The 26855-nt window shown below is 46.5% G+C and overlaps 1 protein-coding gene across 1 annotated transcript in view; it reads right to left on the bottom strand.

Moving 5' to 3' along the window:
• The window catches only part of fgf11a (fibroblast growth factor 11a), a gene marked incomplete at its 5' end in the record, with an annotated part of 141587 nt that extends 116085 nt beyond the window's left edge, over positions 1-25502 (bottom strand). The window contains one exon of the mRNA XM_079491427.1: positions 25310-25502. Coding sequence (XP_079347553.1) covers positions 25310-25502 — 193 coding nt within the window. The remainder of the gene's footprint in view (positions 1-25309) is intronic.
• Between the last annotated feature and the right edge of the window lie 1353 nt (positions 25503-26855).

The raw sequence follows: 26855 nt of genomic DNA, 5'->3' as shown, positions 1-26855 counted from the left end.
TTCAATCGTGATCAGGATTTTGGCCTCGCACGATTTTGGGAGGTGTAGTTCCACACTCTATATAGCATTCGGAGATTGTGTAATAGTTGTAATATAGGAGACTATAGGAGTTAAGTGTCAGAGATGCATCGAGGAACATGCCCCCCAAACCCCCATCTCTCAGTAAGGTTGTGTCCTCAGCTGTGCTGCTATAGGGTGAGTGATTCTGGCTGATCACTAAAGACATCTTCAGAGGTAAACCCCAAGTTGTACACACACACACACATCCCATCTCATCTCCCGGCAAAAACTTAACTCAAAGTGAGAGCGCAGATGAGGACTCCAGTATGTGTGTGTGTGCGTGCGTGCGTGCGTGCGTGCGTGCGTGCGGTGGGGGTTGCGCTCTGGCCTGCCACCAGGGCGGTAGATTGATGGCACATTAAAGTGAAGGACACGTCACGCACCTGTGATTGTGTACCGCAGGGAGCAACAGACAGGTGGACAGGGTGCTGCAATCAGCAAGGTGCCCCGCACACACACACGCGCGCGCACGGACGCACTCGCACACAGACGCACACGCACGGACACACGTGTGCGTGCACACTGTGTACATCAGTCATAAATCCAACCTTAATCCCTAAAGCTGAACTTTAGTACCTAATCCTGACTCCAACCCAAAGTCCCAATTTGTCCATTGGGACTTTGCAACTCAAGTCTAAAAACATCTGACAACATACTCTCCTCACATTGTATATTTCTCAAATTCTACCAAATTTGTGACGGCTAAAGGCCTCCATATGGTAGAATTTGAGAAATAAATAAAATAAAAAGGACGAGCACACACATTTGAAATACCGTCACACACTGTACCGTCACTGCATGTGTAAACAGCATGCATGTCTGGATGATGTGACACCAATGTACAGTTAGTTTGTTTATTTGTCTGCATGAACGTGTTTCATGCATGTGATGTGCATGTGATGTGCGTGCGTGCGTGCGTGCGTGCGTGCGTGCGTGCGTGCGTGCGTGCGTGCGTGCGTGCGTGCGTGGGTGCGTGCGTGCGTGCGTGCAATCTGCAACATCTCCATGCTCTACAATCCGCCTATGCTAAGTCAGAATGGGATGTTGTTGGTAATGTATGTCACTTATGTATGTCATAATGAATGTGCGTGCATGTATGCATCTGTGTGTGAGAGAAAGAGAGAGAGAGAGAGAGAGAGGGGCACACTACTACGCCTGCACTTCCATGTTCTCGCGTATACTAACATCACTTTAAATGACTGTAACATGCATTTTTAAGTGCTCCACACATATGTTGAAGAACAGAGGGGGAGTGGGGGTAGATTTCGTTTCTCAATGTTGGGGTCGGAGACCACCAGGGGTTCCAAATGAATCCAAGTAGAAACAAAAAAATCACACCTGTGTGAACTGATTATTATTGATTATAGGTGATGTAATGCTGATGTAAAACAAACGGTGCCAACACAAACATTAAATGCCATTAACAATAAAGAGACAATATGACGTAAATGACACATTTAACCTAAAGGGCGAGGTTAGGTCGCATGCACACATCCGCCTCGTTGATGGGCAGACTGCTGGGCTAGCATTGGCGCTTTGGTATGGGTCAACATGGAATGAATTCTGTACTGACCATATACGGAGCATGTCTTGAGTGTACAGGGTTTGATGAGGTCAGATCAACATAATTATGGAATGTCAGAACAGGTCAGCTCCATACAGTATATGGAGATCTAAGGGTGGTAGCGGGGATATTCTCTTGAGTGTACAGGGTTTGATGAGGGCCCAGGTAGGGCCGGGCCTACATTTTTGGGCCTGTTGAGAACTCAAATTTTCGCCGGCTGCCGGGCACGCCTGCACTAATAACTAGTCTAAAAACTAGACTTCAAGCTAAAGCGCCTGGGTCTAAACTCAAACCTTTGCAGCTGGATCCTCAACTTCCTGTCAGAGCGCCGTCAGGTGGTGCGGATGGGAACAAAGTTCTCTGCCCCCCTGACCCTCAGCACAGGAGCCCCTCAAGGATGCGTTTTGAGCCCCCTTCTCTACTCCCTGTACACCCACGACTGCGTGGCTTTGTTCAACTCAAACCAAGTGGTCAAGTTTGCAGACGACACCACAGTCATAGGCTTGATCACGGATGACGACGAAACAGCGTACAGGAAGGAAGTAGAAAACCTGGCACAATGGTGTCAAGAGAACAACCTGGCTCTCAACATTGACAAAACAAAATAGCTGATCTTTGACTACAGGAGACCTCCCAGAGATCACTCTCCTATCCAGATCGGAGGTGCTGCAGTGGAAAGGGTCAGAGAGTTCAAATTCCTGGGAGTGCACATTACTGAGGACCTCACCTGGGCAGTGCAGACAGAGCGGGTGGTGAAGAAAGCACAACAACGCCTCTTCTTTCTCAGAAAACTGAAGAAAGCTGGAATGGGTCCAAAAGTTCTAAGAGCTTTCTACAGAGGCACCACAGAGAGCATCCTGACTGGTTGCTTCACGGCCTGGTATGGCAACTGCACTGACCTAAACCGCAAAGCATTGCAAAGGGTTGTGCAGACAGCCGAACGCATCAGCAGATGTGCTCTCCCCCCTATCCAAGCCCTGTACGATGAACGCTGTGTCAGCAAAGCTCGAGGAATAATGAAGGACCCAAGTCATCCCAACCGCAGTCTGTTTGAGATGCTACCACATGGGAAGCGGTTTCGCAGTCTCAAAGCCACTGGAAATAGACTACAAAAAAGCTTCTTTCCCCGAACAATCAGATACATGAACGAACTGATAAGAACCAAAGCGTATCAGGGAAAAGGAAAACGCTAGCACCCTCCCGCACCTTTGCCCCGCACCTTTTGCCCTTTGCCCTCGCACTATTGAGTTCAAATTGCACCTACTTGCACCTACTTATATTGAACATAGTCTACTGTGAAGTTAATAATAAAAGAATACTATAATAATAATAATTGTCCTACTACAAGGAAAACATGCACATGTACATATGATACTCTTTTTCTACACTTGTTTGCTCTTTTTTGCACTCTATATTCTATTTTGTTTGCTGTGTTTTGCTGTTTTGATGTCGTATTATATTTTTGCTCTTTTTTGCACTCTATATTCTTTTTTGTTTGCTGTGTTTTGCTGTTTTGATGTCGTATTATATTGTATTATATTGTCGTATTATATTATTGCTGCTGCATTGTCTGAAGGAAGCCAAACAAAAATAAGTTTTACTCTTATGTACCTGTACACAAGATGTAACAATAAAGCACAACCTTGAACCTTGAACCTTGAATAACTTTGGGGCAGGCACGTTTAGAGTTTGAAATTTGAATGGACAGGTCAAAAGGGAGACATCAAAGAGGAAGGATGGATGGGGAAGGATCAACATATGGAATGTCAGAACAGGTTCTGAAATATATCCATATATGGAGAACATTGGAGATCTAAGGTCAGATGTAGAGTTGCTGGCCAATAGTGATGACATCAGGGATCTCCATATATGGGCTTAACTGCGACAGCAGGTCGCATTTACTATGACATCAGGGTCTCCACATCTCCATCCCTGATGATGTAACATGATGTCATGAGACCTGGGCACGATATATGGTGCCCGACACACTAACTGACATACAGTGTGTCGGGCAGTATGATTACTGTGACCTTCGGTCGCAGTAATAGCCAGCACTCCGACATCCTTCTGGTACTTTCTAATCATTAAGGCCAGGGCAGCAGACACAGACACGTTTTGGCATCAAGCCTTCCTCAGCGCGCCCCGAATGGATCCCTCATGGGTCTGTAAAAATTAGAAGCACTGAGGATTTTCTGTAACCTGACTCCGCCAGATGGGGCAGCAGAGAGTACACTGGGTTCCCCCCTCCTGCTCCCATCTGGGAACTCTCAGGTAGACTTGATGCCCGGGCACAAAATGGCCTGGCCAATATGGCTTGATCCCGCCTCTAGCTGCTGCTGATTGGCCAGGCCGTTTTGTGGCCGGAGCATCAAGTCTGCCTGAGAGTTCCCAGATGGGAGCAGGAGGGGGGAACCCAGTGTACTCTCTGCTGCCCCATCTGGCGGAGTCAGGTTAGATTTTCTGTAGAGGTCCCAAAAACAAAACAAAAAAAACATCAAATGGGGGTCTGGGGCATAATGCCTATCAAACAAGTCCTTTAAATGAAAAAAAAGTCCTTGATAATCACAGCAATAGAAGGGGAGACGGATTGGGAATTTGGGATAAGTAACAGGCATGGAAGAAGACATGCAGTGTGCGTGCGTGCGTGCGTGCGTGCGTGCGTGCGTGCGTGCGTGCGTGCGTGCGTGCGTGCGAGACAGAGAGAGAGTGAGAGAGAGAGATGGAGTGAGGTTGACAGATAAGCACATAGATGATGGACAGACAGTGACAGTGCAGAGAGAGGCGCACACTAATGAGATCAGACCGTACAAAGACTGCAGGATGTGTTGTGTTGGATCCAGTTGAGCTGTTTACCAATACTGACACTGTGTTGCCCCGCATGGAGATACTGGGTTGTTTACCAATACTGACACTGTGTTGCCCCGCATGGAGATACTGGGTTGTTTACCAATACTGACACTGTGTTGCCCCGCATGGAGATACTGGGTTGTTTACCAATACTGACACTGTGTTGCCCCGCATGGAGATACTGGGTTGTTTACCAATACTGACACTGTGTTGCCCCGCATGGAGATACTGGGTTGTTTACCAATACTGACACTGTGTTGCCCCGCATGGAGATACTGGGTTGTTTACCAATACTGACACTGTGTTGCCCCGCATGGAGATACTGGGTTGTTTACCAATACTGACACTGTGTTGCCCTGCATGGAGATACTGGGTTGTTTACCAATACTGACACTGTGTTGCCCCGCATGGAGATACTGGGTTGTGAGTCATGCATCGCACTGGAAATAGCCAATCTACAACCCCGCTGTGAGCTAGATCGCGCACGCACGCACGCACGCACGCACGCACGCGCACACGCACACGCACACACACACACACACACACACACACACGCACACACACACACACACACACACACACACACACACACACACACACACACACGGCTATGAAGAACCTAGCCTCGGTACCCAGACTTTTATTTCCGTTGAAAAATGAAAGCCTGGGGGAACGAGACACATTTCCTGGTCTAGGAGTGAACTACAGTGCAGAGGGGCGTCGCTCGAAATATGGTGACGTCAGTTTTCTTCGCTGTTTTCTACCAGGGAGGGGAAGGGCGGCGGGTGCCAAGGGCGGGCGCTCAGATCAATTTATATCAATATTATACAGCGCTTGCCCCTCTAGACCAGAAAGCACGCTGGCTGGGCCAGGCTATGAAGAACCCTTTTGACCAATTGTCCTCCGCACCTGTTGGTAAATCGAACTCCCCCCCCCAACCATTCCCCAGGGGAGAAACGCTCCTCATGATCAAAGTTAATTAAACATGTAATCAGATACGTCAGCAAACACACCCGCAAGCACACACATGCACGCACGCACGTGTGCACGCACACACACAGACACACAGACACACACACAAACACACACACAGACACACACACACACACACACACACACACACACACACACACGCACACGCACACGCACACACACACACACACGTGTACACAAACACATGCACGTAACCTACATGTAGCTTTTCACAATGTCTTTGAAGTGCTTATTGAAGGAGAAAGATAGAGAGATATGGAGAGAGAAGGGTGAAACAGGAAGTGATATGATTTAATGATGTGTGGTGGCCTGTGTCACATGGGTCAGGGCCAACAGAGACATCACTCGTGTTGTGTACTGTGTTTGTGCACGTTCACGTGGCCGGCCAGGGTCCAACATATACATCAGTCTCTCTCTGACTTACTCCATGTGGCTCCATGTCGTGTTTTGGAGGTAGAAAAACCAGAAGAAAGCGCCAGCAAGGATATTTTCTTCTAAATTGGAGTTGGCAGTCTTGTTCTGCTGTGTTTTGGAGTGTTTTGGAGGTAGCACAGTGGTGTGAGTATAGAGCACTGTTTCCCGAACAGTGGGCCGGGACCCATAGGTGGGTCATGGACCACTTTGTATGGGTGCCGAGAAAATACCCTGTTATTTATTATTGTATTATCTAACTATAATGCACCAAGTCTCTGTACGTCTGTACGTCATACGTTTGTAATCCACGTAACTCGAGAATCGTTCGCCCCACCTATTTCAATTTCAACACACGCGTTCCACCCCCTCACAGGGAGTACAGTGCCCGGTGTCGAGTCCGTCGGACCCACGGTTGTCCAGAACCGCCCCAAAAAGGCCTCTGCCTATGGAGAGGCCTGTTCTGACCTCACAACACTCCATATTTGGGCATGGCTGACACAGAACTCCATATATAGCAATAAAATGGACACAGAGAGACACATACATAAATCTGACATCATTCTGACGTCGGGCATAAAAGGGACATAATATCTGTTTGGGGCATGCATTTCCAACTTGCATTATTCCAGGCCCCACGGGCACCTCTCTATTCTAAAATTCTAAATGTTTCATAAGTTAAAACAAATTTCAAACGGTTTGCAAAATAATTCCATTTGAAAAAATCCATAGAGGGAAAACTACTTTTAAGAAGTAGTGACAAGCAGATCTACAAGCTCACAACACGTTGCAAGCAGATCTACAAGCTCACAACACGTTGCAAGCAGATCTACAAGCTCACAACACGTTGCAAGCAGATCTACAAGCTCACAACACGTTGCAAGCAGATCTACAAGCTCACAACACGTTGCAAGCTTGTAGAAGGCTATTTTTGGAGACATCAAATCAAACTTGAGCTAAAAAAAAAACCTCCTCCTGGCGTCACTACTCACTCGTTCATCCTATTTCTCTATGCAGAATAATGTTGGCTCATCTTAGAATCGTGTTATATAATTGTCATGCTATTGTCATGGAGGTGGCTCGGTATCGTTCGCAATAGTCAGTCACTCATATTTGATACAAGCTGTTTCTGGTGAAATGTTTTAATTCACCGGCAGTAACGTTAGCGTTTTCTCGCCGCCGTCAGTTGATGTGTCATTATCCATATGTAGGTCGTACTCACGTGCACACTGCCCACGTGTGTGCGTGCGTGCATCAGTGCGGGTGCATGTGTGTCGCTCCCTCTCGTGTCAGCCTCTCCTCTCACATGCCGTCCCTAAGCTGACATCTCCATGTGATCCACGTATACTCCAGAGCGCTGCCTGCACGCAAACCATGCATGCGGCAAATTGACTGCATATATAAAATGCTAATGCAGGCAGGCCCTCTGCGTCCCCGGCATGTTAATGCCACCATTCCAAAACTGCAATGCATTGATTACAGCAGTGGTTCTCAAAGTAAGGGTCCTTGATGAGAGGGTTCCTAATTGATAGTTAGGGACCAAATGGACTCGTCCCTAAGGCCTCCTGTAACTTAAGAGTTATGGGGATTGGGGGTCCTCCGTGGCCCAAATGCATACCAGCCTGGCGGTCCTTGAAATGAAACAATTTGAGAATCACTGGGTTACAGGGTCAATACACCTTTAATGTATTGTCCCTGCGGGGTCTGGCTGCTGCCTTGCTTACTTTGTGACACGGAAGGAAGCAAGGAAGGGGGGCTTTTCTTTCCTTCTTTCTTTCTTTCCACACACACACACACACACACACACACACACACACACACACACACACACACACACACACACACACACACACACACACACACACACACACACACACACACACACACACACACACACACACACACACACACACACACACACACACACACACACACACACACACACACACACACACACACACACACACACACACACACACGCTGACTCGACTCCTGGCGGTCATTTGTTACACACGGGCCCCCGAGATGCGGTCGGTGTATGGCGGCGGAATGCTAATTGCCTGGTGGGCGGTATGAGAGGTGGAGCGCGGGGCAGGGATGAATGTGTGGGGGGGAGGGGGGGCGGTTGGTATGCGTGTGATGCACGCTCACACGCGCTTCCTGTGCCGTCCCCAGCCGGAGGTCGTTTGAAGAGCACTCGCTGGGATCTGAAATACGCATGCCCATGCACCCAACGCCCCGCCTCATCGCCAAACACAAATATTTCCCTTTTTCTTCCCCCCCAGCTCCGTAAGCAGACTCCCGGGTGGACTATGCCACGCTGTCACGCTGTGCGACACGCAGCAGACCAGCGTGGGGTGGCATCGCATGGCACAGCCTGCTCTGTGCCACAGCCCTGCCAATCATCTCAACTCAATTCTACCGGGGCGTCGGGCTATGCAATGTTCAACACATGCACTCACCCACGCACACACGCACGCACGCACACACTCACGCACGCATGCACATTGCATTGCGACACGTTGTGATCGTGTAGATCTGCTATTTTCTCTATTTGTCACTCTAGAGCTTAAGTGGTTAAACCTGCATAAAAAATGAAGAAAATGTCTGCTAATGGTGGTTGATGATTGCCTGTCAAAATAAAAATTATAAATGAATGAAGCGCTATTCAAAAACTAAGAAAACATATCGTCTGTGTCTAGCAAAGTCCTCTTTTTCCCATGAATGAATGACCTACTTCGTTGTACAAGATTGTCGCGTATTGGAGGCTGTGGTCCCCGGGGGACCCTAACGTGGCCCCTGGAATGACTATTCCGATGGCAGACCCCTGAAAAGTATTTGTCTTGTGCGGATCGGAGCAACGGCACACATCGAGGTCCGGTCGTTATGTTTGTGACCGTGGTTCGCAGTCACCCCATGCACCCTCTAGTCTAGGCCATTTTAATATGGCAGTGTTTGGGAGTTTTATAAATACTGAACCAATGACAAGAGCTTGTAACTAAATAATAACTGCATTGGATCCATTGGAACACAGGTTACGGTTTTGGACAAGCTTTCCACCCCTCATTGACGGTACATTATTATAGGAGCATAGGGATATTTTGCGCTAATTCGTCTAAAAGCGCCACATTTTTTCACAGATGTAGCCCAGGGCAGGCATGCTCTAATGATTTAGCTAGGGCGCCCCCCTCAATCATTGGGCCGGGAAGGCTGGTGGCTGCAGAAAGCCATATTGATCCTTTTGCAGTGGGTGGCCAAATGGTGCCATCTCCAAATGCATCTATTCCATGCAGGCACCGTTTCATATCGTCGATATCGGGTGGAAACCTTGTATGACCAAGACTGTTGGAAGGGGAAAAAATATGAAATTATGACCGATATCCGATCTCTGATGATTTGCAGGGTCATATCTGCCGATACCGATTCTGGCCGATTATACAGAGGACCATAATGGAAACAAGCCTAGGCCCTAGGGGCTTGGCCCAAAGCCTGTTAAACAGAAGTTCTTGCAGACAAGGCAATGTATGTGCTGTCACTTTAAAAGCCAAATTTATACTTCATTCCACACTAGTGTCGTACACCAGAAATAGCCTAGATCTACTAGCACACAACGCGGCGCACCTCGTTTTGTAGATCTGCCATATTCATCGAATCGTCGGCGAAGGAAAGTCCTTCATTCACAACACAAACGCTAAGTTTAGACACCACAATACCTCCGCTGAGATCGTTATCATGGAAAACGATGGGATAGGGCGATGGCAGCTGCTTTTATGACGCCAATTAATGTTCCGACACCTACAACCAGCGAAGTGACAACATTCCTGCCTGCCAGTGCCTGGCTCCCATGAACAAACGTGACGATAACGAAGCTCGCTTGTCGCCCGATCAGTTCCATTCAACAAACAGGAAACACAATGTATTAGTTTGGTCGGCAGCTTGTGAGGGCACCTGGCAACTCCCTGGGCCCTAATCAGCCGCATTGTTCGCGTATAGGGCAGGCCGGCGCTGAGAAAATTACAACGTGTCGGCGCTTTGTGAGCTCGTATATCTGCAATCTTTGCAATATTTTGTTTTAGTATGACGAAGTAGGGCATTAAAATAAGAGAAAAAAACTAAAGAACAACTAAACTAAGTATGGAGATTCAAGGTTTCTGCCCGACAGCGCAGCATCTGTTGCACTGGCAGCAGGGACAGAGGATGGGGCCCATCTGCCTCTGGAAGCCATGGACGCCAGCCAGAGGGGTCGCCATTTTCCATTCCGGTCCGTTTCCGCTTCGCCCCGCGCAAGAGGGAATCCAACGTTTTTGGCCGGCGGCTCGCTTTCACAAATGTCACCGGTGCCATGTGTCGATCGACGCTACATGTGTGCACTGTCACATGTCACAGAGCAGGAACGTATGCGGGAGCGTCAGGGGTACGAGTCAGGCCAAGCGGTGAAGTTGTGCTATAAACATGAGGTTTAGATGATTTGTGGTGTGGGCTGTGTGCGGGCCCCGCCAGAATACAAATTGGCTGCCGTAACCTCACAGCTCATATCCTTTGACGGCGCGGCAACCGCTCGGAAATAATAATGTAATGAAATAATTGAAAATGGTCAGTGGCGTGTAACAGGTTAATTTAATGTGGTTTCACCGACGTGTGCCCTCTCTGCATGTGCACACACACACGCGCGCGCGCGCACACACACACACACACACACACACACACACACACACACACACACACACACACACACACACACACACACACACACACACACACACACACACACACACACACACACACACACACACACACACACACACACACACACACACACACACACACTTCCGTAAATTAATGCCCTATTCATCACACTACAGCGTCACCCATGAAAGTATCAAATATAACAGATCTACTTTTTTGCTATTTTACAATTTGAATGTTAAAAAGTAACAGTCTGTAAATTAATTTGATTAATTAATTTTAAAAATCGATTAATTTGGTAAAAAATGGTCTAAATCTCAGATCAAATGCCGGGCTACGGTGTGTAGTGCCAGCCTTTAAATATGGGGGTAAAAAGTGTCTTGCATTCTTTGGCCCCTGGTCGTGGAATGACCTGCAGTTCAGACTAAAATTGGCCTTGGAAGTTCCTTTGAGAAGTTTCAAAAGGATCATCTTAAATGTACAGTCCAACACCTGCACAGGTTCAGATGTGTACTAGCCTTGGCATAGACCCATATATATATTTTTTTCCCCTGTTTAACATGTACATTGTGTATGTACCATTGTTGGAGATTTGTTGTATACTTTGTATACTTGTTTACATCAAGTTTTCTTGATGTATGTCATGGATGTATTATTTGGCTGTTTTGTAATTTGACATGTACGGTGTAGCATTGAAGTGTCATTTTGTTTCTGCCTCTTGGCCAGTTCCCACTTGCAAAAGAGACAGTATTATGCGTGTCTTAAGTACCAGGTCATATTACTTAACCTAAGACCTGGAGATGTGATCAATGCCATTTGGCTATTCTGAGTGGCCAAACAGCATTGACCACGCCTCCAGGTCTTAAGTTAAGTAATAAGACCTGGTACTTAAGACACGCATAATACTGCCATCAGTCTCAATGTTTTTTTACTGGTTAAATAAAGGTTAAAAAATGATTGTGACGCGTGGATCACCGCCGACTGCACATGTGCTTTAAACCGATTTGATTGTGTTTGTGAGAGTGTGTCTTAACATATTTGTCTCTAACGTGTGCATGTCTTTGTCTGTGTACTGTACATCCATGTATGTGTCCGTGTGCATCTGTATGTGCGTGTGACATTGTGTGCGTGTTTGTGTACGTGTGTGTGTGTGTGTGTGTGTGTGTGTGTGTGTGTGTGTGTGTGTGTGTGTGTGTGTGTGTGTGTGTGCACGCATAGATGTGTCTGTTTGCACATGTGCGTCCACGTGCATGCATACAGCAGTACCTATCTGTACCCTTGCATCAATATATGCATCAGGCTTTTAGGCAGCAGCCAAACAGGCAGGGGAAAAACAATAACGCACTGTGCCATCCTCTCTCTCCCCCCTCTCCCTCTCTCCCCCCTGCCCCCCCCCCCCCCCCCCCCCCCATCTCTCTCATCCCGGGCCATCTGAATGGCATTAGACACGACATACATCTGGACTGAGGGACTTACATAATAATGTTATGGGCACACTCCCCATCTCCCCCAATGCACTGGCCCAAAGACAAGAACATTAGACACAGTGGGGACAGATGGAAGAGACAGAGAGAGGGAGAGTGACAGACTATAAATAAAGTTATTAGTGTGGAACCACGAAAAATTGGTACAGATGATCTCTGGACCTATCCAATTAGCACACTACAGGCAGAATTGCGAGTGCGTATCGTTCGGCCATAATCGTCGTCCGAAGTTAGTGGGAGGGGGGGGCCTATATATATTTTACAAAAAATGACACAAATCACGAACGGAATGTCCAATCCATCCCAAATTTGAATCACATGTTATGGTTTTTAACCATAGGGGGCGCCGCAAATGCAAAAATGTAACCGTTTGTTGCAGAAAAATGATTTTTGGGGGGATAAGTTCCCTCCGATTTACTTACGCATGATCACAGGGGTGAGGGGTGACGTGATATTGTAATTGGCTGGCAAAATTAGTGGGAGGGGCCTATATAAGCGATTGCGGCAACCACACTTTGCAATTTTTTCAAAATTGTGACTTTTCTAGTTATTATTATCATTATTATAGAGACACACAGAGACAGATTGACAGAGAGAGAGAGAGCGAGAAAGGAAATGGGAAAGCACAGAGGCAAATGAGAAGATAGGAAGTCCGCACACCGATCTTGAGCCCCAAACTTTTAATTCATTATAAGAGAAACAACATTTCGACCCCTTTGGGTCTTTGTCAGGAATCATTCCTGAAACGTTGTTTCTCTTATAATGAATTAAAAGTTTGGAGCTCAAGGCCCGGTGATGTGTGGACTTCCTATCTTCTCATCTGTACGTATTTTTGTTCAGCACCCATAGAATGTTTTTTAGATGTGCGTGCTTTCCTGCTGGATTCTATCTCTAAAGCACAGAGGCAGGCAGCTAGGGAGAGAGTGAGAAAGAGAGAAGGGGAGACAGCTATCTGATGTCCTTGAAAAGACAAGGGCTTCCAGGGGGTTGGGTGGGCAGGGGGTGGTGCTGGGTGCTGTTGCAGAAGATTGAAGGGACGAGAGAAGACATCCAGCCAAAGACAGCTAGGGGTTGTGATTCGAGGCTGGGGGTCGACAGTGAAGGAGACAGAGCTGCGCTTCCCAGTGGTGGAAAGTAACTAAGTACATTTACTTACATAAGTACTATACTTAAGTACAATTTTGAGGTATGTGTACTTTACTTGAGCATTTCCAATTTCTTTTACTCCACTACATCTCAGGGCAAATATTGTACTTCGACTACATTTATTTGAAAACTTTAGTTACTAGTTACTTTGTAGATTTTGATTATTATTACAAAACATAATAATTCAACCCTATACATGGTATGTACTTGTAGATCTTCTATTTTCAAAAGATTTGTTGCGACTGTAGGTCACAGATTACTATGAAAACCTGCAAAACCTGTCAGTCCGTCACGTCCCGTGACACATCACACCACCATATACAGTATGGCCGTCAGTCCGTCCCGCCTCGTGACACGCTCTATGGCCGTCTCCATGTACCAGTAAGACGCCTGGGGGCCTGAGAGGTCGCGTGCGATGTCACGAGACCTGGGCACGAGACCTGGGCACCATATATTGGGCTTTCCCCATGTATGGGGATTTTGAATGATACAAAATTACGGGAAATGCATGATTCCATAGTTAACTGTGACCTTTAGATCACCATTAGATCTCCATATGTGGAGCTGACCTGTTCTGACATTCCATATATTGATCTGACCTCATCAAACCCTGTACACTCAAGACACGCTCCATATATGGCCAGACCCCATTAAACCCTGTACACCCAAGACAAGCTCCATATATGGCCAGTACAGAATTCATTCCATATGTTGATCTGACCCCCCATGCCAAAGCGCCAGCGCTCGCCCAGCAGTCTGCCGTCACCTAGGCGGATGCTGCACCTAAAGGGCGAGGTCGCTTCTCGCCATCAGGGCGTCTTACTGGCATACATTTGAAAACTTTAAATGGAGCATTCTGCATAATGAGTACTTTCTACTTTTAGCACTTTAAGTACATGATGCCAATACCTTTGTACTTTTACTCAAGTACATTTTGAATTCTGGACTTTAACTCATAACAAAGTATTTCTATATTGCAGTATTTGATACTTTTATTTAAGTAATTCATTAAAACCTGCGAGTATAGGCTACTTTTCCCACCACTGGCGCTTCCCAGCCTTCTCTGGATCAGGGCCAACTTGAAAATCACCGTCTACGTGCTTTTTCAGAGCAGGTTTATTTTAATGATCAATAGATTGTGGCTTGGATCAATGGAACTAACGTGGTGTGTACTTTACGACACTCTTTATATATTTGATTTAATTTCAGAGAGAATGAGAAAGTGAGAGAGAGGTGGAAGTCCTATCAAACGATGAAGTGAAACATGCAGTGGGAGAAAGACAAACAGAGAGAGAGAGAGAGAGAGAGACATGTGAGTGAGGGTCTCTCTCCCTGCTGTTCCATGAGACAGTAAATTGCCGTGCGGTTCAATACGTGGCACTCCAAACACTGCCGCAAATTATTGATATACCAGTGTTTGTTAATGAGAGAAACTGATGGGCCCTGATGAATCACATCAACAATGACTTGTACACAGTGCACGCATGGACACACACACACACACACACACACACACACACACACACACACACACACACACACACACACACACACACACACACACACACACACACACACACACACACACACACACACACACACACACACACACACAAACACACACACACACACACACAGGTTGTGGAAGGTGGGTGTGTGCACTCACTACTGTCACGCCGTCATTTCTCATTTGTCTCTTAGGCAAACACAATCCAAGTTCACATGCATCCACCACAGCCTGTAAACAACATGGGGTTCTGATTACGGCATGGCTTCCTCCTCATCATGTTGATGACCACCAGACATCACACAAAAATTTGAGGGACAGTGCATTTTTCACCAAATGTGAAAAATGATTCGTACCAAAACATAATATTCACAAAATGTGAAAAATATTATGCGATTTACTGGCAAACAAGAAAAGTGTGGCGAGTTTACCCGCAGATGGACCAATTGAGACTCACCCCCTAGGAGACGCTCTTCTAGGGCTCACCCCCTAGGAGACGCTCTTCTCGGGTACTCTTTGTAGACTGCGTTTAACACAATGAGACCTCATATTTTGATGAGGAAACTTTTTGACATGGGTGTTAACACCAATATCATCAGGTGGGTGGAGTCATTCCTGACTGAGCGGGTACAACATGTCAAGGTGAATAAAGCAATATCTCTCCCCATTACGACCAACATGGGGGCTCCGCAAGGGAGCGTGATTTCACCGGTATTGTTCACGCTGTACACAAGCGACTGTAGGAGTGAGTCAGACAATACCTGTATTGTTAAATTTGCAGACGACACAGCTATTGTTGGTCTGATTGAGGATGATGAGATAAGCTATCGAAGAACAGTGGACAAGTTTGCCGGTTGGTGCAGGAGTAACTTCCTTCAGCTGAATATCAAAAAAACTAAGGAGGTCATATTTGACCTTAGGACTGGTGCTCATGCACACCAGGAAATAGTCATTGGTGGGGATGGGGTAGTGATTGTGGAGGAATACAAGTACTTGGGTACAACGATTGATTTTAAGCTGACATGGAATTCCAACACTCATTTGCATTTTATGCACAGACTGAGACAGTATAACGTGGAAAAAAATGTTATGGCACTTTTTCATCGATCCTCTGTGGAGAGTGCATTGACATTTTGTTTTGTCTCATGGTATGGCTCATTATCATTGGTTAATAAGAACAAACTCCATAAAATCATCAACGTGTCCAGCAAAATAGCTGGGGTACGATTTGAGAGTATGACCTCAATGTATGAGACCCGGGTACTCAGGAAGGGGAAAGCTATTACTAGGGACAATACACACCCGTTACACAGCCAATACCATCTTTTACCATCAGGGCGACGGTACATGGTACCTTCCCTGCAGGCTAGGGCCTCAAGATCGTTTGTTCCTATAAGTATAGGACTTATGAACAAGCAGGCCCCATCTCAGTTCCGTGCATAAAATGTGATGTGATACCTCTTGGAACTATGACTGGTGGCCTTCTGTTGGCATTGTTTCTTTATTATCTATGTACTGTGTGATCTGTTTGTTTGCATATGTTTTATGTATATCCTGATGACTGCTGTGCACAAAACAAATTTCCGAAAGGACAAATAAAGTATCTATCTATCTAGGGCTCACCCCCTAGGGGACGTTCTTCTAGGGCTCACCCCCTAGGAGACACTCTTCTATAGGGCTCACCCCCTAGGAGACGCTCTTCTAGTGCTCACCCCCTAGGGGACGTTCTTCTAGGGCTCACCCCCTAGGAGACGCTCTTCTAGGGCTCACCCCCTAGGGGACGCTCTTCTAGGGCTCACCCCCTAGGAGACGCTCTTCTAGGACTCACCCCCTAGGAGACGCTCTTCTAGGGCTCACCCCCTAGGAGACGCTCTTCTAGGGCTCACCCCCTAGGAGACGCTCTTCTAGGGCTCACCCCCTAGGACACACTCTTCTAGGGCTCACCCCCTAGGACACACTCTTCTAGGGCTCACCCCCTAGGAGACACTCTTCTAGGGCTCACCCCCTAGGAGACACTCTTCTAGGGCTCACCCCTAGGAGACACTCTTCTAGGGCTCACCCCCTAGGACACACTCTTCTAGGGCTCACCCCCTAGGAGACACTCTTCTAGGGCTCACCCCCTAGGAGACACTCTTCTAGGACTCACCCCCTAGGAGACAAGAGCGACCATCTTGCAATCGGAAGGTTCCCAGTTTCTTACTTCAAAACAAGCTGCACATTAAGGGTGGAACAGCAGCTTTATATTCTACATACAGTACAAACCCCAGGCAAATCTCACTTTAGTTTTTAATGGCTTGGGCTTTTAAAATTAACAAAAGGATTTGTCTCTGAAACCATAGCTGATAAAGAGACAATAGGAAACTACAAGGACAACATTTCCATAAAGTACAGACGACAGTGATAGGCTTGTACAGTAGGTTGTGTCCATCTAGTGATTGATTGATTGATTGATTGATTGATTGATTGATTGATTGATTGATTGATTGAATAGTTTATACTAGCACCATTTAGGCGCTGCTATGTAATCAAGTACAATGAATGTGACATGAAATTGATCGACAGATATGCAGTGGTGTATAAAGTACAGTAGTAAACACATTTTAAGTAAAATTATCAATACTGTAATATAGAAATATTCTATTCTATCATAAGCAAAAATCTGGAATTCAAAATTTACTTGAGTAAAAGTACAATATAGTATTGGTATAAAAATTCACTTAAATTACCAAAAGTAGAAAGAACTCATTATGCAGAATGTCCCATTTCAAATTCAAATGTATAAAAATCTTTTGAAAATAGCAGATCTACAAGCTCACAATGTGTTGCATTTGAGCTTTGAGCTAGATTGGCTAATTTCAAAGACGCATTGTAAGCTTGTATCTGCTGTTTTGTGAATGCCAACAATGTGTAAAGTAGTGATAATGTGCTAACCTGATCATTATTGGACCAAACCACGGCAACTGCAGGAAAGACTCTAAAGAGGCACTGGATGTGCTGAACTTTAAACCAGCAATTAAACACATTCAGAGATAATTGTAATTGCTTTTTTTTAATTTTCAATCATTTTGGTGCTGGTGATTTTCCTTTGTCGCAGGCTAAAAAACCCCTTTGAGGCTGCCAAAAATGCCTCTATACAGGAAAAACCCTGGAGGTGTATACTGTATGTGTATCGACGTACGGCACGCTCACACACGTGTGTGTGTGTGTGTGCGTATGTGTGTGTGTGTGTGTGTAAGGGACAAATTGACCTTGCTATAAGCTGAGTGGGCTGTAGTGGAGAGGTGTCATTAGCACCGGTTATAGGTGAGGGTTAGTGTGCGTGCGTGCGTGCGTGCGTGCGTGCGTGCGTGCGTGCGTGCGTGCGTGCGTGCGTGCGTGCGGGGCTGACAGAGTGCAGAGAGATGGGGGCTGGCAGTCAGAGAAGAGGAGGAAGGGAGAAAAGAAAGGAAAGGAAAGGAAAAGAGGAGCAGGTTGTAAGGGGTCAGCCTAGGACACACAAACACACGTCAGGAACACCATCCATCAATGGGAAGCAGGTAACACACGCACGCACACACGCGCACACGCACACGCACACGCACACGCACACACGCACACAGTTAGATAAAATAACTCTCACACTATCTCAAAGTGCCTCTACCATGTACACAAAGGGATACTTGAACTTGAGCTAGATCACAATTCAAGTGACGCACTGATAGCGATAGGTGCACGATAACATCTAGACACACACACACAACACACACACACACACGCGCACACACACACACACACACACCTATGTCGATCTATGTGCCAAGTCGTTACACAACACACGACTTCACAGGCCTTTTTTTTTTACACTAACTGATTTTGCAGTGAAGTAAACAGGCTCAATTCAGGCTCGTAAACAGTTGCAGAGCTCATGAATGTTTCTTTTACTAGTTCATTAGCTGATGCCAGAAGTGTTTTTCCTGTGTTTCCACACAAAAACTTGGAGACCAATGACCATTGTTAAGTTTGGTGACTTGGTGACCACTCTGTCTGTCTGTCTTAACCCGAGAACACTAAACCCAACTTTTGTCAAACCATCACTAAACCTGGGTTTATTTTACCCAATGTACAATATTCCATACAAATATTTCGAATCAAAATATATTAAAGTGCAGCAATACAATTTGAGGTACAATTTCAACATGACATTCAGACGGGCATTCTGAACATAAATACCATCCCAACTCATGTTCTAATAGGCAAACATTCGGCAAAAATCTGCAAATATTCTGTGAAAATAGCTGATCTAGAACTAAACGTGGGCTAATATTATCCAAGAGATTTGGTGCAGGGGGAAAAGTGAAGAGGGTCAAGTGTAGACCCCTGGGGGAACCCAGTCAATATGAAGTATATGTGGTTTAAGTGGTAAAAGCAATAGAAAAGCTCCCCAGTAGAAGATGATGTTCACCATGCAGCAGACACAAACTGAAGGTAAAGCCAACAGCAGATAAAGGAAGCCCATGAATGCATTTCCACAAGGTCATTTCAGCCGTTATTCCCAGGGAACCCTTCTGAAATTCCCACCTTCAGAAGGTCGTTTTCCAACGTGAACTCGCATCATTGTTTTTGTTCGCCGGCTGAACCTGGTCCAAGGACACGGTGTTATTTTTAAACAGCGTCATTTTGCTGTCCCTCAGCAGGGCGACGTCAGGCTATAAGCAGAGGCAAGCTTAAAAACTTGACTATCAGCGATGACTGAGGTGTCCCAAAGGAATACAAATACAAAGCCAGCAAGCATCTCTGCTATTAGTGCTTTATCAAACTATTTTATGAGGCCATCAGCAATATGGTACTGTTAGATCAGTGTTGTTTTTTGTCCCATATTCCACGGACGAAAACTAGACTAGACTAGACAAAAAACCTGCGTGTATGAACAATAACTGGGACTTAATCATTATGCAATTTCGTTGACTAATAAAGACGAGACGAAAATGTATAGTTCACAAAATAAATACTCGGCTAAAATCTATGGTCATTTTAAAGCAAATGCTTATGCTGGTTGAAGGTATAGCAATGGCATTATTGCATATACAGAGAAAAGCCAACCGCAGATAGGACTAGGAGCAGTTTATAGATCAAATGTCACATTACTGGTTCACAAAGTTGGCCTATAATTTGACAGATTTCACATTAAACCTGCTGGCTATTTCAAGATTGCAGTCCACAGTGGAATGGCCATTCCAGAGTCCTTCAACGGTTCGCGTTTGACGGGTGAAAAACATACTTTTATAGATGTTCACTGGGTAGGGGGACGGGGGGTACTGAACTAAACGTGGGCGGGTAACACATTATTGTGGCAATCAAAGAACATTATTAACACAACAACACACCCACTCCACATGCGGCGTTGGACGAAATCAAGACAAATATAATCACGGGCAGGGCCGGTTCTATAGCCTGCCCCACTAGGGCGGGCAGGACAAATGTACTGTATGGGGGCAGCCCAGCACACCCATGCAGAGCGGCGTTGCGTTGGTGAAACATTTTGGGGGGTCAAATCCCTGTAAATCCCCGAAATCCATAGAAAACTATGCTATCATCATATCAGTTTATCTATCCATCTATATCTTTGGTGATTTACCCATTCTGGGCGGGAACCCCTTTTGGTGTTTTAAACATTATGTTATAGTTTAGCTATTGAAAAATAGCAGATCTACAAGCTCATAGCGCGCCACCGAGTACTATTTTTGAAAAATCGTGAAAATATTTATTTCAGAAAACTGGAGGATTTAGAAGATTTTTTTTAAATTTCGAGGTCAGGCCAAAATGGATTAATGGCTAAAATGAAATATTCCCCATAACTTTAGATTGGGTGGGCAGGACGCACGTTTGGGTGGACGCAACCCTTGGGTTAGATATTCATAAAACTCACAGACAGACTTTCTACCTGGCGTCCGTGTTCTGGTCATGTCATTATAGGTGAAACCTTTGAAAATAGCTAAATAGAAACTCTTACAGTTTTACGTCTTACATCTCCATGTATACAATGGGGGGCATTGAATCATTTATGAAATAAAAAATAAAAAGGGGAAAGGTAGAGATAAGAGGTTTCTCCTCGAAAGCCATTTGGCATTTAACCCATTTTGGGCGGGAACCCCTTTTGGTGTTAGCATTACGTTATGCTTTAGCTATTGAAAAATAGCAGATCTACAAGCTCATAAAAAGCAGAGGAACCTGCAGCCTCTGCTTTTGATATTCCCCCATCGGGTCATTACTTGTTTATGGCCGGTGAGGATATATGTTTTATCCCTGTTTCTGGTCAGACTGGATTGAATGTATGGATTTCCTTTAGGGAAATATAGACTGTCTGATACAGTATGTTTGATTTGATAATATTACAATTTAACAATTTAATAAAAAATATATGTTAACCACGTTAACCCTAGTGTCCCCTATTCTGTTTTTTCTCGTACAGCAAAAGTCCCCCCTCTGTTTACACATGGAACCTACAGATACAAGTGCAGGATCCAAAATCAACCAATAGAAGGCAGCGGGAAGACTGACAGCTACTCGGGGGACCCAGGACACACTGGAGGTGTTGGGGTCAAATCTCTAGGTGGCTGATCCTGGCCAATAGGGGTCAATTGTGACCTCAGGCATGAGACATAGTCAGACGCACGCACGCACGCACGCACGCACGCACGCACGCACGCACGCACGCGTATTAGGAGAGACAAACACACACAAGCCCACACACTATGCGGGAAACATACTCATTAAAATACACAAGCCCACTAGCTACCTTTCACGTCAAAAGGTCAGCCACTGAAACCAAACACATGCACATCGCATGCACGCACGCACGCACACACACGCAACGAATTCAACAGCGAATGATGAAGCACACACTGCCACATACGGTACTCAACATGGAACCCTCTAAATCACAACTCTGGTGGCTGGTAGTCTCTCTCTCTCTCTCTCTCTCTCTCTCTCTCTCTCTCTCTCTCTCTCTCGTTCTCTCTCTCTCTCTCCTCTCTCTCTCTCTCTCTCTCTCCTCTCTCTCTCTCTCTCTCTCTCTGTCTCTCTCACCTCTCTCTCTCTCTCTCTCTCTCTCTCTCTCTCTCCTCTGTCTCTCCGTCCCCCTCCGACTCTCTCTCTCTCTCTCTCCGCCCTCCTCTCTCTCTCTCTCTCTCTTTCTCTCTCTGTCTCTCTCTTTCTGCTGACTTGCAAATTTTGTATGGTGGACAGGGCAGGCCACCAGAGAGAGGTATAGACAGCCAAATCAAGATGCAGCGACACACAGGACAGACAGACAGACAGACAGACAGACAGACAGACAGACAGACAGACAGACAGACAGACAGACAGACAGACAGACAGACAGACAGAGTTGGGTGAAATCACCCTCAACGGCTTCTGACAGACATATGGAGGGGATGGGGAGGGCAGCCTCGCCCCGCAGGGGCAAGGCTTGGAATCCTGCTCATATAATTTTTGTGTCCACCGCAAACAACTTTTTTTTGCGGATAAAGTGAAGTTTGCTTTGGTCCGACATGTGTTGCGACACGCTTGCGGTTATGTTTATAGGTTTGGGGTTTGGGGTAGGGTAGTAATAGTGGGAAACGACTGGATTAAGGATGGTGAGGGGTCAGTTTGTGGCTTTGTGTGGTGCCACTCAAAGTCACTACTGGGTTGGGCTTGCTGGATGCAGGTTCCAACCCCTAGTATGTCTGTCAGAAGCTGTTGAGGGGTGATTTCACCCGCGTGCACAGACAGACAGACAGAACAGACAGACAGAATACATGTCCTAGAGCCTTTGTTGGAGATGACCATAATAAAGCCATAACGTATACTGTATGTATATGGGGGCACAGCGGCCATTGGGCAGGGAACGGGGGGACGGGGGGCCTGCCTGGAACAATGGCCGCCGTGGTGCAAGCGCTGCATTTTCCGCCAAAGAGCTGGCATTGCCACCGCCTCCCTCGTCCACACTTTACAACCGCAATTACCATACAGCGGGCACTCGCACAGCCCGGCAGATGCATGAGTCCTGCACTGAGGCACCCCGCGTAATTACCATGATGAAGTTGGCGCGCCAGGGCAATAAATATCACAGGCGTCCTGTGCACACACACACACATGCACACACGCACACACGCACACACACACACACACATACAAAAGCATGCAGTAAAATACATAGTATTCATCGAAATAAGGGAACCAATTTGGTTCCATTGGTCCACTCCATTAGGACCCTTATGGGTTCACTTTGTTCCACTTCTCAGAGGAGTTAAATTGACACTGAGGATCTGCCGTGTTGGGGTATAGGTACATACACGTGTAGAGGATATTCCGCAGCATTCATAGACTCATCTGTCTCAGGGCAGTTACCTGACTGTGTGGCTTCAATGGCCTGCTAACTACGACTAAAGTGATTTCAGGTGTCAGACGCAGTCCAATCGTTTACTTTGGAAATGTGTTTAGCAAATTGCCAATTGAAATTCGTTACTGCGTAAAACCAGAGAGAGTAGAACTCACTGCAAGATTACACCCGTCGTACCCAAAGGCGGCCCTTTGTTTTGTTTTCTAATAGAGAATGATTCATATAGCAACAAAATGTAATCACACAGCTAAGGACTATACTCTATGCATAACGTGAAAATAGCTTTCACTCTTTTAACCCATTTTGACCTGAGATCAGATTCTAAAAATGTCTTCTACATCCTGACAGTTTTCTGAAAAAGCTATGTTTCTATGTCAGTGGTTCTTCGATTTTTCAAAAATAGCAGACCTACAAGTTCTACTATGAGCTTGTAGATCTGCTATTTTTCAATAGCTAAAGCATAACTTAATGCTAACACCAAGAGGGGTTCCCGCCCCAAAATGGGTTAATTCCTGTCATCACATTTCACCAATATACCATTTGAACCAGACGGTTACTGTTATACTGTACAGGTTTGTGAAGGGATGAAGGACCCTATAAATCAGCCAAAACGTGGCCCAGTCATGATGTCCACACTTTCCCTAATACAGCATACGTCATTTTTAGACTGGACCCCCCCAGGGGTCCCCAGGGGTCCGTGAGCGGGGTTACAGGGTGATTCAAAAAAGTTAATATAGCAATAAAATAGGTTAAACCACTTTAACCTTACATCATGCTCACGGCTATTTGAAAATAGCCGATATACTGCAGATCTACAAGCTCACGACGTGTTGTGAGCTTGTAGATCAGCTTTTTCGTAGAATGTAGAATATTTTAATAACATTTTAACAACACCAATATTTGTATACCAATTTGATCCTTTTCCTCATGTCCTTGACATGAAAATGTTTGAGAACCACATGTTTTAGAGAATATCAACAACAAGTCTATATGCTGCCGTATCTCATATCTATACCGACAGCAGAAGAGACATAAACGACTATAGAATATTATTGAATGCATTTCTGTCTCATAATGCCCGTCTGATGATGTCATAAATCAGAGACAGACACGGGGCACATGCATACGTCGTTGGCAACACCTCATGTTGTCCTTCCGTCTCCAAACCAAAAGTGTTTTTCCATTCGCTGCCCATGAATAATGCCGCAGTAGCATTTATTATGCAAACACACAAGACAAATTAGTTCCCACTCAGTTAAATTTGCCTTGGGGAAGTCTATGTGGTGGGGGGGTAATGGGCCCCACAGCGCAAATGAGGCGCTGTTGACATTTTTACATCCCAGTAAATCAATGTACCGTGAGTTTGCTTCTTTCGACGGCCGCATATTACTAGCGTTAGCAGTGTAGGGTATCTGTGTGTGACTGTGTGTGTGCTCGGCTGCTCGTGTGTGTGTGTGTGTGTGTGTGTGTGTGTGTGTGTGTGTGTGTGTGTGTGTGTGTGTGTGTGTGGGGCCAGTGGTGTTGACATGTTCTGTAACAGAATCCCCATTAAAGTGGCAGCGCCGCCGGCCCGGCTCATGTTTCTGGTCAATAACCACAGCAGCACACAATAAAATCCTGCACGTTCATTTCACTCGGAGAGTGTAAGAATGGTCACATGTTGAACTCAGAGTTAAAGAATTTGACTGCAGATCATTGATCTGTGCACCGTAGTAAGCAGAGGGACATTTTAAAAGCCACGTTCCCCCCCGGGAGCGGCAGTGAAGCAGGAGTTTGCCTGTCCCATTTCATGCACTCACTCACTGCACCAGCGTGTCTGGCCATGATGAGTGGGTATACAGACACCATGATAACACCAGGACAGGACTCTCTACAGTCAAGTCCTGAGCTGGGTGTTCTTTTATTGAGGTTTTCACTCAAGGATTAATCTGGAGTCTGGCAAGTCAACCAGCAACATCCACTTATCAGTACAGGAAGAGAAGGAACCAAGGGACGTCACATCTCTTAAACCCACAGGGACCTTTTGATCCCTGTGGGAGTTCATAAATGAAGTTCTGCAGCTCGGTTTGCCAGTAGGAAACCTCCCATAAGCGAAATTAAAATAACCAAGGATGGGGAACAGCAGAAAGGACGAGGTGGAAGAATGAAGGATGGAAGTACAGAGGGAAAGAAGGCAGGAAGGAAGGTAGGAAGGATACATATAAAGAAGGAAATGGCAAAAGACGGATTGAATCTGGAACAGCACTCACCCGGTCTTTTTTCTATTTTTCGCCCTCGACTGCCACATAGTCGAACTTTTGATATTAATATTAGTATTTGTTTCTGGCAGAGTGACTTGTTGCTCTTCTGGCAGGGCTTGCGCTTGTTGGTGATCTGCCGGTTTGCCTGGGGATCCTTGACCTCCCTGCGCTGGCGGATTAGGGAGCTGGCGAGAGCGGCCATCTTCCCAGCACTGACCCTGCCGCAGCCGGGTCAGTGGTGCCCGGGTGTCGGGGGGTACCGTGGGCCACCCCCCTGCCCACTCACCCAGGGCGACGGACCTCCGCTGAGGGAGGCGCGCAGAGCGGATCCAGGCGACGAACTGTGGAAGAACCGCGAGAGGGGTCCGAGGAGAGCGCAGGCGAGGGAAACGGGCCAAACGGAGAGAGAGGAAGGGTGTGTGTCCCTCGTGAAGGCCAACCGGGGTCCGAGGCCACGCGGGATTTGTTGCCGCTGACCGTCGGGCGTTATCTGGTGTCCTTCGGTGTGCGTTGTTGGTGCTGCTGCTGGCGAGGTTCAGGCATAGCCTCAGTACATCACCACTCCGCTGTCGGCACCGTGGCACCACAAAGGACAATCCATGTTGCTGTCCCACAAAACAAACGTGTGGAGAACCAGGAACTGCGAGTGTCCCCGGCAACCCGCAACACCCTCTTCAAGGCCCTCTGTTTATGCCCCCTCTGGACCACCGCTGAAGTATGACTTGACCCCCCACGCCCCTACCCCCTTCAACCCCCACGGCTTTCCCCCTGAGGTAAACCGCTCACTGCATGACGAAGCCACGAGTCCACGTCCGAACCACGACCACCACAAAAAGCTCCTCTAGTCCTCCAGTCCTCTGCAGGTCCGTCGATCACCAGTCGACCTCGCAAGGACGACCCAAAAACAAAAAATACGAAAAAATGACAACAAAAATGACAAACAACGTCCCAACGGTAGAATGGGAAGCAAAAAAGACGACGAAGCTTCTGAAATACGCTGTGACAGGACGACCTCTCGCTCCGGTGTCTCTCTCACCTGAACAGTCCGTCCGGAGCTCGGAGAGTGAGAAAGAAAAGAGAGAGAGAGAGAGAGAGAGAGAGAGAGAGAGAGAGAGAGAGAGAGGAGAAGAGAAGGAAGGTGAAGGCAGGACCGTCCCAACCTGAGGTGTCAGCTCTGAGGACAGAAGGACGTGAACAGACAACAGCTTCTCTCAAAGCCGTCTCCACAGGCTCTCTGCTCACATCACCCACACCCTGAGAGAGAGAGAGAGAGAGAGAGAGAGAGAGAGAGAGAGAGATACAGGGGTGAAAGAGAAAGTGTGTGTGAGAGAGAAGGAGGGAGAGAGAGACACACGCACAGAGAGACAGACAGAGAAAGAGGGAGAGACAGAAAGAGGGAGAGAGAGAGGGGGGGGGGCTTGAAAAATCCGGCACTTCCCACAGATAGAGGTGACATTCATGAACGAGAGAGCACAGAGAGAGAGAGAGAGAGAGAGAGAGAGAGAGAGAGAGAGAGAGAGAGAGAGAGAGAGAGAGAGAGAGAAGGAGAGAAGGA

The sequence above is a fragment of the Electrona antarctica genome, assembly GCF_951216825.1.
Source record: "Electrona antarctica genome assembly, chromosome: 21".
NCBI lineage: Eukaryota > Metazoa > Chordata > Actinopteri > Myctophiformes > Myctophidae > Electrona > Electrona antarctica.
This window is presented reverse-complemented; position numbering and strand designations above follow the sequence as displayed.